Source organism: Pristis pectinata, chromosome 1 (genome assembly GCF_009764475.1).
Source record: "Pristis pectinata isolate sPriPec2 chromosome 1, sPriPec2.1.pri, whole genome shotgun sequence".
NCBI lineage: Eukaryota > Metazoa > Chordata > Chondrichthyes > Rhinopristiformes > Pristidae > Pristis > Pristis pectinata.
Genome location: NC_067405.1, coordinates 67538236 through 67553880, shown reverse-complemented (window position 1 = coordinate 67553880; position 15645 = coordinate 67538236). Strand labels below are relative to the sequence as shown.

The 15645-nt window shown below is 41.5% G+C and overlaps 1 protein-coding gene across 21 annotated transcripts in view; it reads right to left on the bottom strand.

Annotated features, from left to right (window-relative positions):
* Positions 1-15414, bottom strand: part of abi2b (abl-interactor 2b) — a 128919-nt gene extending 113505 nt beyond the window's left edge. For 13 of the 21 annotated variants that reach the window (XM_052013544.1, XM_052016827.1, XM_052021812.1 and 10 more), the window contains exons 1-2: positions 15259-15414; positions 10855-11022 (exon numbers count right to left, since the gene is read on the bottom strand). In XM_052013544.1, coding sequence (XP_051869504.1) covers positions 10855-11022; positions 15259-15375 — 285 coding nt within the window. In that variant the 5' untranslated portion in view covers positions 15376-15414. The remainder of the gene's footprint in view (positions 1-10854; positions 11023-15258) is intronic. The other 8 variants (XM_052018490.1, XM_052020142.1, XM_052025097.1 and 5 more) reach the window with 1 other exon arrangement.
* Between the last annotated feature and the right edge of the window lie 231 nt (positions 15415-15645).

Sequence of the window (15645 nt, the reverse complement as noted above, 5' to 3'; positions counted from 1 at the left end):
AGCCAAGCAGAAACTGCCCCCTTTATTCCTATTCTTCACCCTCTGCCAGTCAGCTAATCTTCTATCCATGCTAGTACCTTTCCTATAATACCATGGGCTCCTATCTTGTTTAGCAGCCTCTTGTGCAGCACCTTCTCAAAAGGCCTTCTGAAAATCCAAGTACACAACAGCCACTGACTTTCCTTCATCTATCCTGCCTGTTTCTTCCACAAAGAATTCAACAGATTTATCAAGCAAGATCTCCCTTCAAGGAACCCATGCTGACTTTGACCTACTTTATCATGTGCTTCCAAGTACTCCAAAACTTCATCCTTAATAATGGACAACATCTGGATTTCAGCTCACCATCTCATAGTCTCTATTTCAGAGAAGTAATGCCACATGCACACATATCCTCTGAACTCCCCTCCAAACTCGCGCACCTGTCATCCTGACGAGGCTGCATCTCAACATTGTCCCAATACTACAGAGGGCTGTAAAGGCCAAGTCACTGAATATATTTGAAACAGATAAATTTGTAGATACAAAAGACATCAAGGGATACAGGAGGAAGAAAAAGATAAGATGGTATTGAGATAGCTGATCATCCATGATTGTTCAGAATGGTGCAGCAAGCCACAGGAGCCAAATGGCCTACTGCTCCTGGTTCACATGTTCCTTTGTACAGATTAATGACTGACCTGAGGCATCCCTCATCTGTACCTCAGTTCCACTAGAAGTTGTTAATTTATGACACAGGCATCAATTAGCTGACCATCACTGCCATCAGATAAAAAAACTGCAACAACCTGCACTGTCTTTCAGCCCTGGAATTACTTTGGATTCAGTCACCATGACATTGACTTCAAGTTCCAGTTCAAGACAGCTAAAAGAAATAAATGAAAACAGTACTGTGATTCATGCAGATTCCTTTAACATTTCTCTGCAGTTAATTACAAAGCAAGACGAAAACCTTTTCAAATAGTTGGAGGTCTAGATCTTACTTCATTTCATCTTAACTATCAAAACAAAAGCTCATTGGTAAACCGGAGCCTTGCCAGCTATCTATATTTGAGGCCTAGTATATATTGCATATTTTCTGTCAAATGGCACACACTTCCTTATAGCACTTTCACTCACACTGTCCACTAAATCCAGGTGGATCCGTGACCCGAGAAACACAAGATACACTACTGGCATACCCTCCATAATGAAACAGTGACTTTAGCCCAGGTCACATAACACAAAGCAGCATTTAACATATTAAAATACATGGAAGTTAATGATAATACTAGAAGCAAATTATGCTAACTTTTATGTATGCTTTTAAACTATTGTAAATCAGATTTGAAATGAAATTCATGTGCTTCTTCGTGGAGCTACAACAGATTTCTGAGGCACATTGCTGGTTTTGCAGCCACATGACCAGAAACAAAGAATTTGATGCCTTTTCTACTGTCAGAATGAGTTAAGACGTGAGACTTTTTATTTACCCTATTAGCACTGCAGATGATCATCATATCATAACTAAATTTGTCTTGAGAATTTGTCATGTGTCTAAGTAACTGTTGCTTTAATAATTATAGAAATTAAGGATAATACAAGTCATTGGTCTTATTGTCACATGTACCAAAGTACAGTGAAAAACTTTGTTTTGCATGCCATCCATACAGATCATTTCACAACATCAATTCATCAAGGTAGTACAAGGAAAAAGCAATAACAGAGTGCAGAATATAGTACTACAGTTATAGAGAAAGAGCAGTGAAGGTAGACAATAAGGTGCAAGGCCATGACAAGGTAGGTTGTGAGGTCAAGAGTCCATCTTATTGTACAAGAGGTCTGTTCAATAGTCTTATAACAGTGGGAAAGAAGCTGTCCTTGATCCTGGTGGTACGTGTTTTCAGGCTTCTGTATCTTCTGCCTGATGGGAAGGGGGAGAAGAGAGAATGTCCAGGGCAGTAGCGGTCTTTGATTATGTTGGCTGCTTTACCGAGGCAGCGAGAAGTGTAGACAGTGTCCATGGAGCGAAGGCTTTTATTCATGATTTGCTGAGCTGTGTCCACAACTCTCTACAGTTTCTTGATGTCTTGGGCAGAGCGTTGCCATACCAAGCCACGATGTATTGGATAAGATGCTTTCTATGGTGCATCTATAAAAATTGGTGAGGGCCAATGGGGACATGCTGAATTTCCTTCGCCTTCTGAGCTGAAGAGGAACAAAGGACATGACTCTGCAAATTTGAGAAATGGACAGAACAAAGCAAAGGACAACCTGTGACTTTTTTCTTAAAATATGAACTGTAGTGTGGTGTGATTCTTGAAATGTGTGCAGTGCTGTCAAGGCCACATTTACTGCCTCTCCTTATCTGGTGGAACGGTGAAATTGAGTTCGATATCAAAATACTGCAGGAAAGTTCTAAGATACTGGCCCATGGCTCAGGGTGAATGCCAATGTATGAAAATAGTCCGACTTGGAAGTGATAATCTTCCCATAATACTGCTGCTCAGATATCTTAGCGATTAACATCATAAGGTCAAGAGGTGCTGCTAAAGTATCACTAGTAGATGACTACAATTAACCTTGTAATTAGGACATACTGCAGCTGCAATGTACTGTTGGTGGAGGATAGAACACCAATCAAAACTACTGTGCCCCCAGACTGTGTAGACATTCTTGAATGCTATTGCAGCTGCAGATGCATGGGTCTTCCATCTTATTCCCAACTTATACATGGCCTGCTTTTAATGGGTGTCTGATGGCCTTGTTACTCAATCTCTGCCATTAAGGCAATACAATATTGCTGGTAGTGTACATCGTGACCTGCTGACAGGAAGATGCACTAGTGGGTATGGTCAAGGTGGTTGAGTGATCTCTTGCTCAAAATGGTTATTATAGCACTTCAGTGAACAATACCCAAAATGGTTGCAATATTGACAGTAGCTACAGAATCATGAGTTGGTAAGATGGGCAGAGAATTGGTAAATGGAACGTAATCCGAAAAAGTGTGGAGAGATTCACTTGGGGGGGTCAAGTAAGGTAGGATGAAATTTTGGTTTCGAGGTGGTTAAGGCAGCAAACTGGACACTTGCTTTATTAGTTGGGGAACACAAAGAGATTTTGGTATAACAAAAAAATACTAATAAGACCTGGTTGGAGTATCAGATGTAGTCTAATCACCACACCTTAGAAAGGACGTGATTGCAGAGGAGATTCATCAGGATGTTGCCTGGGATGGAGAATTTCAGCTACGAGAAGAGACTGAGTAGGCTGAGTTGTTTTCCTTGAAGCAGAGAAGACTGAAGCAGAATCTGACTGAGAAATACAAAATTATGAGAGGTAGATAATAGGAAACTTTCCCCTGGGGCAGAGGTGTCTATAACCAGAGGGCATAGGTTTAAGATAAAGAGTAGGAGATTGAGGGGACGTAAAGAACTTTTTTCACTCAGAGGATAGTTGAAATCTAGAACACATTGCCTGAGGGGGTAGGGGAGACAGGTACTCATGATATTTAAGTACTTAGATGAGTACCTGAAATGCCACAGAACAGAAGGCTTTGGGCCGAGTGTGAGAGAGTGGGACAGCTAGATGGACACAGGGCCAAAGGCCGTGCCCTCAGATCCTGTGCAGACCAGCTAGCAGGGGTACTTGCAGACATTTTTAACCTCTCTCTGCTTCAATCCGAGGTTCTCACCCACTTTAAGAAAGCCATTATCATCCCGGTACCTAAGAAAAACAAGGTAACCTGCCTTAATGACTACCGCCCAGTAGCTCTGACATCCACTGTCATGAAGTGCTTCGAGAGGCTGGTCACGGCAAGCATTAATTCCGGAGTCCCAGGAAACCTCAACCCACTACAATTCGCCTACCACCGAAACAGGTCTAGAGTGGACGCCATCTCCCTGGCCCTACACTCATCCCTGGAGCATCTGGACAATAAAGACATCCACGTTAGACTACTGTTTATTGACTACAGCTTCACCTTCAATATTATAATTCCAGGCAAACTCATCTCCAAACTCCTGGACCTGGGACTCAATACCTCCCTTTGCAACTCAATCCTTGACTTCCTGATCAACAGACCGCAATCAGCAAGGATAGGCAGCGACACCTCTGCCACGATTATTCTCAACACTGGTGCCCCACAAGGCTGTGTCCTCAGCCCCTACTCCCTATACACTCATGACTGCGTGGCTAGATTCTGCTCTAACTCCATCTACAAGTTTGCAGATGATACCACAGTAGTGGGTCGTACCTCAAATAACGATGAGTTGGAGGACAGGAAGGAGATAAAGAGCTTAGTGATATGGTGTCATGACAACAACCTTTCCCTCAATGTCAGCAAAACAAAAAAAAAGAGCTGGTCATTGACTTTGGGGGGGGGGGGGGGGGGGGTGGTTAGTGGGAAGAGGTCAATATACATGCTTCTCTCTACATCAATAGTGCTGAAGTCGAGAGCTTCAAGTTCCTTGGAGTGAACATCACCAATAGCCTGTCCTGGTCCAACCATGTAGACACCAAGGCGAAGAAAGCTCACCAGTGCCTCTGCTTCCTCACGTAGCTAAAGAAATTTGCTATGTTCCTGTCGACCCTCACCAATTTTTATCAATGCACCATAGGAAGCATCTCATCCAAATGCATCACAGCTTAGTATGGCAACTGCTCTGCCTGTGACCACAAGAAATGGCAGAGAGTTGTGGACACAGCTCAATACATCACAGAAACCAGACTCCCCTCCATGGACTGTCTATACTTTTCGCTGCCTTGGTAAAGCAGCCAACATTATCAAAGAGCCCGCCTCATCCTGGACATTCTTTCTTCTCCCTCTCCCATTGGCAGAAGATACAAAATCCTGAAAGCACATACCATCAGGCTCAAGGACAGCTATTATAAGAATATTGAACTGTCCCCTAGTACGATAAGATGGACTCTGGACCTCACAATCTACCTTGTTATGACCTTGCACCTTATTGTCCTCCTGTGCTGCACTTTCTCTGTAGCTGTTGCACTTTATTCTGCATTCTGTACTGTTTTACCTTGTTCTACCTCAATGCACTGTTGTAATGAATTGATCTGTATGAACGGTATGCAAGACAAGTTTTTCACTGTACCTCAGTACATGTGACAATAATAAACCAATTTACCTCAAGTGCCCACTGCATTGTTGGCACTTCCAGGTGCCATATTTGGATTAATGCTTTCTAGAAGTAAAGGGCAACTCCTTTTATCTCTCAATGCCTTATCTGTATCAAGTTTGGAGAAGGCTGGTTCTGATAAAATTTCAACCAAGTAGTAATCGGATGTCTGGGGAGTACTTGATCTTTTCAATGTCTGGTATTTTCAATTCAGAATGAGTGGTTTTTGCATGTATTATCAAGCAACATTTTCCACCCCTAATTATAATTAGTTGGCATATCAAAGCAGGATTATAATTCACATGTGTTAAACCCAAGACATCTAGACATTGAAGGAAGCACAGCCACTTCAGGATTGACCTCATTACCTTCAGCCTAAATTTATTTGTCTGCATAATAACCAAAACTTCTGATGGTTCTCAGATATCCCTCAAGAATGTGTGCTCATCATTGAGAAATGCCCCAATCTTTGCCCAGGGAAGTTACCATCAACCCTGCTTTCATCTCGAAATTCAAGAGAGTGTAAATCCAGTTATATCTCATTCTCCACCATTTATGGTGGAGCAAAAACATTAGTCAACTAAATACTGGAAAGAGAGAACTTATCTCAAGACAAAACCTTGATTTTTTTTGTCCTGACTCTACTTTCTGATGGAGAAAGCCCTGACTGCAATTTCTTATAAACCTAACTGATGAAAATCAGTTGAAGTAAAAATGGGTTTATACACCAATTGGGTGAATAAATGACTCACAAATGCAGTCTGTATAAATGCAGAACAGATGAGAAGCAGAGGTATATGGCCATCTGGAAAAGGAATGAGCAATCACAAAGTCTACAGACCCTCCCCAGTTACGAATGCCTGACTTGTGGAACCCCATACATACGAACAAGCATTTGGGAGACAGACGGGGATGCATTTGCCAGCTGCTGCGGGGCCACAGGCATCTTCTGACGGGTGGGAAAGGGGCTTTCTCACACCAACCCCTCACTCGCTGCCCTGAGCCGCAACAATCGGGGTCTGAGCGGAGCCAAGCAGAGCTGGGAGTGCTGAGCAGACTCACTCGCTCACACACCGAGTCAGTGAGGCCAGCTGGCAATTGCTGTTCCCATACCTGCTCATTTCCCCGTCACAGCTGTTTCTGGGATCATCTCCCACACACTTTTTGTTTACGATTTACGAAAAATTTGGATTATGAACAGATCTCAGGAATGGAACCCTGTCATAATCTGGGGACTGCCTGTACTGAAAATATTGAACTGAAAACTGTAAGCACAACAATGTAGGGCTATCATCAGTCCAGAAAGCATTCCAACTTTCGTACAATATTGATGAATATTGCTGCTTCCTGGATTCTTCAACCTTCTGACTAGAATTTTAAGTTAGAAAATCCAGCAAACAAGTCAGCTGTTGGTACAACAAGAACATTAAACCAAAGCATTCAACAGGGGCAATTGTCAAAAAAAGGATCTCTGCACCTGATTGTACGGAATATGGTGTGGATTGTGCAGTTCATGTGCAGAATCTCATCTGCTGTTAATGCAGCTATAAAGGAACTGGAGAAATGGCAATCATCTGCAGCAGCCATGCATTTCTAGGTGTAATTTGATTCATCTAATATTTATGACTTACTATTAAAGGAAACATACACCTTGGTAACTTTAAACTGCCCTTTCACCACTATATTCTGTAAATTCCCTACCCTATACTTGTCATTAACTGAAATAAGACTTGATTTGAAGGTTCATTCCTAATTTCCAAAAGGCGATTCTTCTTTCTGGCGCACAAAACCACAAGTGTCAGAAGGCTTCTCCAGCTCCTCATGGAAGATTACAATGTATACGGACAAACCATTCAAATACAGGAGCAGAGTTGTGAGGGCACTTTATCCAAAGCTGTAGTCTTCGTCATGCAATGAAAACTGTAACCAGGTCCCAGCTAAGGACATGAAGCGAAAACATGTCAGATTTCTTCCCTTGCCAGACAGGGGGATGTTGTGGTGTCCTGGATGGGACCAATAAACTACACTTCAAACCAACAACTAAATATGGGGCTTTCCTGCTAAATTAGGCAGCTCAGAGCTAAATGTACATAACAGCTGAATATTACAAGGACTTTTCAATAATCAGCATAACACATTTCCAGTTAAGTCATATAATAAACTAGCTGTAAACGTATTCATTGCAGTATGGCAGTAGTTTCACCATAAAGTAACAAGGCAGCAATAGAAAAATGGCATCAAATATTAAAGAGGCAAGTTGGATATCTATAATCATGGTCACTCAAATCCCCATTCTGTAAATGCCAAAACATCAGTCTGATTCTGAACAATTTTATCACAAAATATGCTGATTATAACGTAATTCGAACTGTGAGCCGCTTTATATGTTAAACTTTTACACTCATTAAAACCTGCAGGATCCTTGCAGCCTGCCTATGCTTTACTTAAAATCCACAGTAGACTTGCTGATACATTTGTTGTTAGATTTCCATTCACAGCCTGATTGGCTCTGGAACGCATCCAAACTGGATTTCAGAGCAGCCAACAATGAGATTGAGCCATTCAGCTCATACATCAATTAATAGTATGCTGGCTCTCCCATCCATCTCCATCCCTCTGGGGCATTGACTCTTCTACCTATGAGCATCTCTGTAGCACATTAGCACTCCCATTCACATCCAGCTCTCTGCCATGGTCACTTATCCATTCATTCTCTCCAGTGCAATCAGTCTCCCATTGAAATCCATTCCATTCTGACATTAACTGAAATGCATCTTCCAACTATACAAGACCACCTGTCCCTAAACATGTGCTACATCATATGCTAGTCTTCTAGTGAGACTCATGCCTGTCAGTTGTATATTATCAATTTACTCCACACAGACACAGCAACTTTCATTATATGATGCCTTGACCACATAGAATGTTCGAGGTGCCTCAAAATTGTCGACGCAGGCCACGCAAGATATTAGAGCAGGTGACAATCACAGGGGTTTGTTTTTTTGAGGGTATCTTTGAACAAGATAGAGTCCATCTATAACTCCAATATCTGAAATATACCAGAGGCAATTTACACCCAACCACTGTATTTAATTGTGACTCTTACATTCTACAAATTTGTTTTGTCTATTTAGATTTTTTTTTGCTTCAAATTCTCCTTCAGACCACCTTCCAACCTCAACCCAATTATAATCAATGTCTAATCCACTTCCTGTGCCACATCCACATTAAACTGAACATCTGTTGTGTATCTGATATTTGTTTAAAGGCAGACCATCTCACGCCCCACAAAAGCTGCCTCAACTACCCTAAACCACTTAGCCCGCGTCATACAACTGCATCTCTACTTCTAGTTGTGAACTCCTGCCTTGCCAAAGATTGCCAAAAAAAAATTTCAGGTCATACAAGCCAGTGATAATAAATCTGATTCTGAAGATGATCAAAACCAAAAAGATTAAGCTATCTAGCGCAACACCTCTTAACCAACGTTCTTTTTTGCTTTTACTCTTGCTGTATAAACATGACTGAACTTTCCTACAGCAACAGCAGAAACCAAAGTCCAACTCTGTGTGAAAACAAAGGTGTGAGACATGCATCCTTTCAGTGCTCTTGGGTACTACTACAAGATGCAAACTATTAGTTAAAACTGGCTCAAAATTAGCCAAGGGAATCTACCCGAGTTCATACAGCCTTCCACCAGAGATCAATTGCAGCATTCATTCTGCCACCCTGGTTAACTCAGCACAGATCAGGGATCATACCTACAACCTCCCTACTTTGTCACTCAGTCTGCCCTTTGTGAGCATGTAGCCATCAAAATCCTCACATTAAATCTGTTTTATTTATCTTCCCCTAATTCTGTAATCCAATCATGGAAAGAAAATTCACTAATCAGCACTGGAAGGGCCCAATCTAAACAGAAGTGAATCAACTGTCAGCATCAGACATGCTTTGTAATTTCAATATCTGCAATGCTCTGATACATCAGCAGAAATGCAGTCACTTTCAAATGCGGATCAGAAAAGTCATGTTATAAAAGATTTAAATGCTCACTGAAGCCCATCTCCTTGGCATAAACACTTATTGAGCCCTATCTCCCATTTAAATGTTCAGCGTGGCTATCAGACACTTGAACAGCCCTACATCATGATAAAATGAATTTTTATTTTTTTAATTACATAAACAGGGCTCAAACTAAACTATCACCTGGTCTATTCACAGATCTACTCATTCCACATGCCCAACCATACCTCCTTTTGCAATAAACTATCAAACGCACTTTAAAATTTTGGAAGAGAATTACAAATTGTAACAACCTTCTGAGAGAAGTCTTTTTCTAATCTCCCACTGGCCAATGGAAACATGTCATTACCTTTTATTCTGTCATGGTCATTCACAATCTTTTTCAGTTCACAACCAGCACCAGATTGAAAACCCTCTACATCAAGGTTTTAAGTGTCTATTCATGGCACTGGAAGAACTTAGGTAGACCATCAACTTTGCCAGCTGGTGTCAATGTCACTTCTAGAGTTTTGGCAGCAGATGGAGTTCAATGGAGAGGCATGTTGAAGTAGGAAGGCTTTGTATGAAAGATGGTCACAGGTTTGAAACAAGATTCATCTAATCCAGCCTAGGAATAGTGTTCAGGGAAGGGGTTAAAATTGGTGGTAAGGGTATAAATACGCAGCATGGAGAAAAGTCATTTGTCAGCTTTATAAATGAAATAACCAACCCCAACTTTCCTGATCTTTCCCCAAAGCCATAAAATTTTCTCCACTCCAACTATTTATCCTATTTCTATCATCCTTTCAAATGGTGTATACCAGATTGTAATTCATGGCATAAAATCTATTTCTTTGCTGCCACTGAAAATAGCTTCTTAAGTTACACGATCAAAACCAGTCACAATTTAAAACACCTCTTTCAAAAGTTTCCTCAACCTTTTCTGGTCTAAGGATAATAATTCTTGCATTTTGTTTTTAAGTATCTCCTTGTAACTAAAGTCTGACAACCCCGGTATCATTCTAGTTAACATTTTCCATGCCCTTGAAGAACTTAACGTCCTTCATAAAGTCAGGTTTAGGTACAACACATCCAATGTGGTCCAACCAGTGATTTAACAAAGGTTCATCATGACCTCTTTGCTTTTCTACTCTTGCCAATCTAAAAAGGAGAGGATGCTTTATGAACAGCTTTCACTTGTCCTGCCGTCTCTAAAGATTTACATAAGTTCCCAGGTCCTCTGCTCCTACAAACCCTTCAAAATATCATTTAGTCCATGTTGCTTTTCTACATTCTTCCTTCTAAAAACACACTAACACTTCTACTATTTTGCCACATCATAAATTGTCTCCTGAAGTCCAGCATTATCCTCATTTCTCAGTTTGTGTCATTTGCAAACTTTGAAATCAAGCCTTTTTTGTCCGTTCAGTCTGGGTAACAATAGTGTAATCTTTCTTGAGCTTGAAGAACAATAGTTCACCACAATACTCTACTTGTTATCAATGACTAATCCTTCTTGTTGCAGAGTAATTTTGCCCTAGTTTATCCTCTCTCAAAATTTCCAACATCTGCAGTAACTGATCTGCAGTTACTAGGTTTATCCTTTTCACTTTTAAGGATTTGTAACCCTCCAATCTTCATCCAAAATATTCATGAAGGTTTGGAAAACTGTGGCCAGTGATTACCACTCAGCAACCCAAGATCTGTAAAAGTTGACTTTTAATTTGAACAGTGTCACCTTGTTAATCATTCTCCCCAGTTGTTTGTTCTCCCCGTGTCTGCGTGGGTTTCCTCCGGGTGCTCCGGTTTCCTTCCACATTCCAAAGATGTACGGGTTAGGAAGTTGTAGACATGCTATGTTGGCGCTGGAAGCGTGGCAACACTTGTGGGCTGCCCCCAGAACACTCTACGCAAAAGATGCATTTCACTGTTTCAATGTACATGTGACTAATAAAGATATCTTATATTTTAATAATTTCCCTAAATTTATCATAGTAACATTGACATCATGAAAACATGGACCAAATGATTTTCTTTTCCTCTTATGCCCAACACCTACAAAATATCTTTCTTATCCATGAAACACTGATAATCTTTTCCTACATTCTTTAGCTTTTATTTCTCTCCATTTGCTGCATCTTCTGCATTCTGCTCAAATCTGCAATACTCAAATTTGACATTCAGGTCTCCATCTCTAGTTTCATTTTAATCTTTATATCTTTAGTCATCCAAAGTGCCTTCATTTTGAATGCCATTTTCTCCCTGATGATTGTTTACATTCTGCACTTGAACTATCTCCTCCTTGAAAGCCTAATGTTAATCAATTACTATTACTCAATTACCATATTAGCTGCCAGTTTTTATTTCCACTCCACCTGTACCAGATTTTATCAGCTTGAAATCAGCCCTCTTCCGGTTGCATATCTTGACCATGAACTGCTCACTTCTTGTCTAAACTCTGAACTTGACGATCGTTATTTCCTACATTATAACAGTGACACTTTAAAAGTACATTAGTCATCAAGTTCATTGGGACACCCAGAGGTTATGAAAGATACTCTTCCACTAAAACATGTCCCACTTTCCCAACTTTGCTTCCCAGAACTAGATCTTTCATAACTTCCTTCCTCAAAGAGCTGAGCAGATACATAAAAATTCTGCGACATGCATGTTAGAAATTCTACTACATTGGTCTTTAAGTGTTTATCTCCCCAGTCTCTTAAGACAACTGAAATTTCTGCATTATCACTACTGTACTGTAATTACGTCTTTTAGAAATTTATTATGTCTGCTTCTCACTATTTGATCAACCAAAGTACACACTAAACTACATGGTGTTTCTTCCACTGCTCATTTGGTGGAAGAGATCGCAAGATTGCCCACCCTTGTGTTTAAAAAAAAGCATTCCCTTATTATATCACCCTTGAGCTCCAACATTGCTTCCTCTTCTAGATTTCCTCCCACTCTAAGGGAAATAGCTTTTCTTGACTGAACTCATTAATTATTTTGAACACTTTAATTAGTTCATCCATTAACCATCTACATTCAAGGAAATTCAAGCCTCGTTTATGAATCCTATTCCATGCATTTATGCAAATGCACACCCTAATTCAGTCTGTCTTGTCTTTCTCTTTCATCTCTCACCATTTTTTGCATTACCCTTTATTTTAAGGCTGTTTGTTTCTTCCAGCTGTCTGTATAATTTCCTTCTTCTCTCTGATGGTTTACCCTGGTTGCTCTTCCCAGAAGAGCCAAAAATAATTTCATGTAGGGCTCATAAACAAAATAAAAGTTTTTTTTGGTTATAAAGACCCCGTTTGATATTAATCACATGAATTGGAACTACTACTGCTGTTTCTGCTCTGGGTACACTTGAAAGGTCAAGACAGTGTGTATTACTCTGCAACAACCCTGATTTGTGAGCAAGTGGAGAAACAAAGGTCCGCAGATGCTGGAATCTAGATGAAAAACAAGATGATGCTGGAGGAACTCAGCAGGCCAAGCAGCATCCGTGGAGAAAAGCAGGCGGTCAATGTACTCACCTGGAATGTTGCCTGCCTCCTTTTCTCCACAGATGCTGCCTTGTCTGCTGAGTTCCTCCAGCATCATCGTGTTTTTTGTGAGCAAGTGCTGGTGGAGGAAGTAGCATGTGGAGGAAGTTTTGCTCTGCCTCTAACCAATATTGTATCAGTCCTGAGCTGATAAGGTAACAACATTTCACTCTGTAAATAACCACCATGTTGGTTGACACAGCATCACTGCCCAGTCCTATCATCTTTCACTTTATTAAGAGTCCCTAAAATATATCTGACTTTCCAACAGCTCTGAAAGATCAGAAAGTTTAGAGATACATCATTGTACAAAATATTACCATCTTTCTATACACAATTGAATCGAAAATTACATGCTGCACTTCTGAAGGCTGCTGCAGCAAAGGACTCGGGCTTCAGTTAACACAGCGCTGACAAAGAGCGAGGAAGAGGGGAGCATTAAAATGTATATTTTAAGGTTCAGCATTTTGCAATTTGAATGAGAGTGGACTTCAAAGCTGAGAGCAGACTATTGTGAATAATGCACAGTACCCCATTTGTTTAAATCAGCAAAAGCCAAGCTGGCCAAGGAATGCACTGGACAATCCTAATGACCTCGTGGTTACAGGGTATACAGCTTAATTCTTTCATCTTGCCAAACAAAATCTAAAATTGCATTCCCAAGTTTAAAAAAAATCAAGATGACGTGGGAAAAGGTTGTCTGCTATTTTGATGTTTTGAGCACCACTTCAGATAATGTCTAGGCAAAATCAGAATCTGTGTTCTGGATCTATTACAAATAGTCATGTAAAATTTAGAGAATAAATCCCACTCTGTGTGAGTGAAGCGAGGGTCCTAAAGATAAAGTGAAATAAGTATTCTCCAGATGGTCAGTGAATGAAAACAGAATCTTTGTCCATCTGTACAATAACTGATGTTATAGCTGGTTATCAACAGTTGGAGTAGTTTTGATCACTGCCTTTGGTTTAGATAAAGAATAAATAAAATTTGCTGGAGTTCCGACTTATCCATCATACAGTGAGCCCTATGAATACATTCATGCTTGGCTCCGACACTTAATCAAGTGAATCATTCATGAAGGAGACCATGCAATTCTTTCAGCCTGTTCTGCGAATCACAGCTGATCTTCACATCAGCTCTATTCACCTGCCTTTGAACAGCAGGCCACATGAATGTTAAGCTCTCAAAAAAAAATCACTATGAGCAAATAAAAAAATAACATTCTATTATTCAAGATACATACTTGAAAAAAAACTTATTCCAAAGATACAATTTTAAGGCAGTTTAAATTGGTGGAACAGCCACTGTATTGACAAATGGAAAGATTGTGACAGGGTAATAAAATTAAAAGATGTGGAAATTAATTAAACAAATTAATGAAAACATTTCCCAGGAAGGCATGATAATTTCATGTAGACGACTGCAACTGTGCTAAAATAAACAAATCCATCACAATAACTGAATTTCATCTTCTATGATCTAACAGCATGATCAACTGTGATCATATTAAGTAACAGGCTTGAAGGGCTGAGTGGCCTACTCCTAATTCACTGGGGATTTTGAGCACTTCCTCAAAATCCCCAATGCTACAAATAAGTCACTTTATACACAATCCACTTCTCAATACTTAGTTCAAAACCCTGATGCTTTCTCAATCTTCCCTTTCTACGACATCTTGCGCTTAGCATTGCTTGTTTAATAAATGACTCCTTTCTCCTGCCCGAATTTGAGTGGCATTCTGCACAATGAGCCATGGCACCTGCTGTCAACAACACGAAAAATAATCACATCTACTCAGTCACTGTCTTCAGAAGTTGATGATATGCAGCCTCCCACTCTCCCCACACATGTTCTAGGTCACATGTTTCACCCGTTATTTTTGCAAAATACGAGGGTGAGGAGGAAGAGAAAGATACGTTGGGGAAGCAGCAAAAGAAACGGAAAAAGAAAACCATATTATACGAACTAATGTTAATAAAAAGAGTTACGATTTAATTAACTAAACCAGCAAACAAGCCCTACCCAAATGGAAGATTCACCCTCAAATCACAAAAGCAGCATTATAAAATCACCAGGAAAACATGCCAATCCTTGCATTAGGCTCAGAATCATGAATTTTAAAAAAACGCTATCAACCCCCAAACAAAACACCTCAAAAAATAAATTCTACAGAATACCGATCTTGGACCCAATAAACGCCGCGCAGCCAATTGACTGATTCAATGGCCGTGAGCGAACGCCAGAAGACAGTGCTGCCAAGGGAGCCCGGGTCGGGCTTGGTACTTCGGGAGGCAGCCCGACCCTCAGGCCCGAGGCCAGTTCAGCGGGTCGCGGGGACCTCTCCCCCAGGGGCCGGGCCCGGCCCGGGGCTGCAGAGCGGCAGGCAAGAGGGCAAAGGAGACCCCCATCTACCTTTAACCCAAGGGGGAAGGGAGCAACCCCCGGGGCCAGGGAGGTGTCCGAACCGACCGCAGCGGCGGGAGAGACGCCGCCACCGGGCGGGACCGGGACCCAGGACCGAGCCCCCTCAATCCCCGCGGGCGCGGTCCCGTTCCGTCGATAAGACCGGCCCGGTTCCCCCCCCCCCTCACCTGGATGTAGTTGCTCTCGCAGTACTCGGCCACCCGATCCAGGTTGTGGTAACTGTCCAGCAGCGCTCGGCGGCCTGCGGGGATCTCCTCCTCCAGCAACATCTGCAGCTCCGCCATCTTCCCCACATCTTCCGACACTGGATGCGGGAGCCCGAGCCCGAGAGGAGGGACCGGAAACGGAAACTGGAGGTCACCGCCACTTCCGGACCGGGACCAGCCAGCGATCATCCCACCCCACCCCTAGCAACCACCACTCATCCTAGTAACCAACATCCCCCTGTAACTACTGCACATCCAAGTCAACACCACCGACTCCAGTGACAGCTACTCCTCCAGCAACCACCACCTCAGCTCCAGAAATCATAAATTCCAGTGTCAATTATCTCA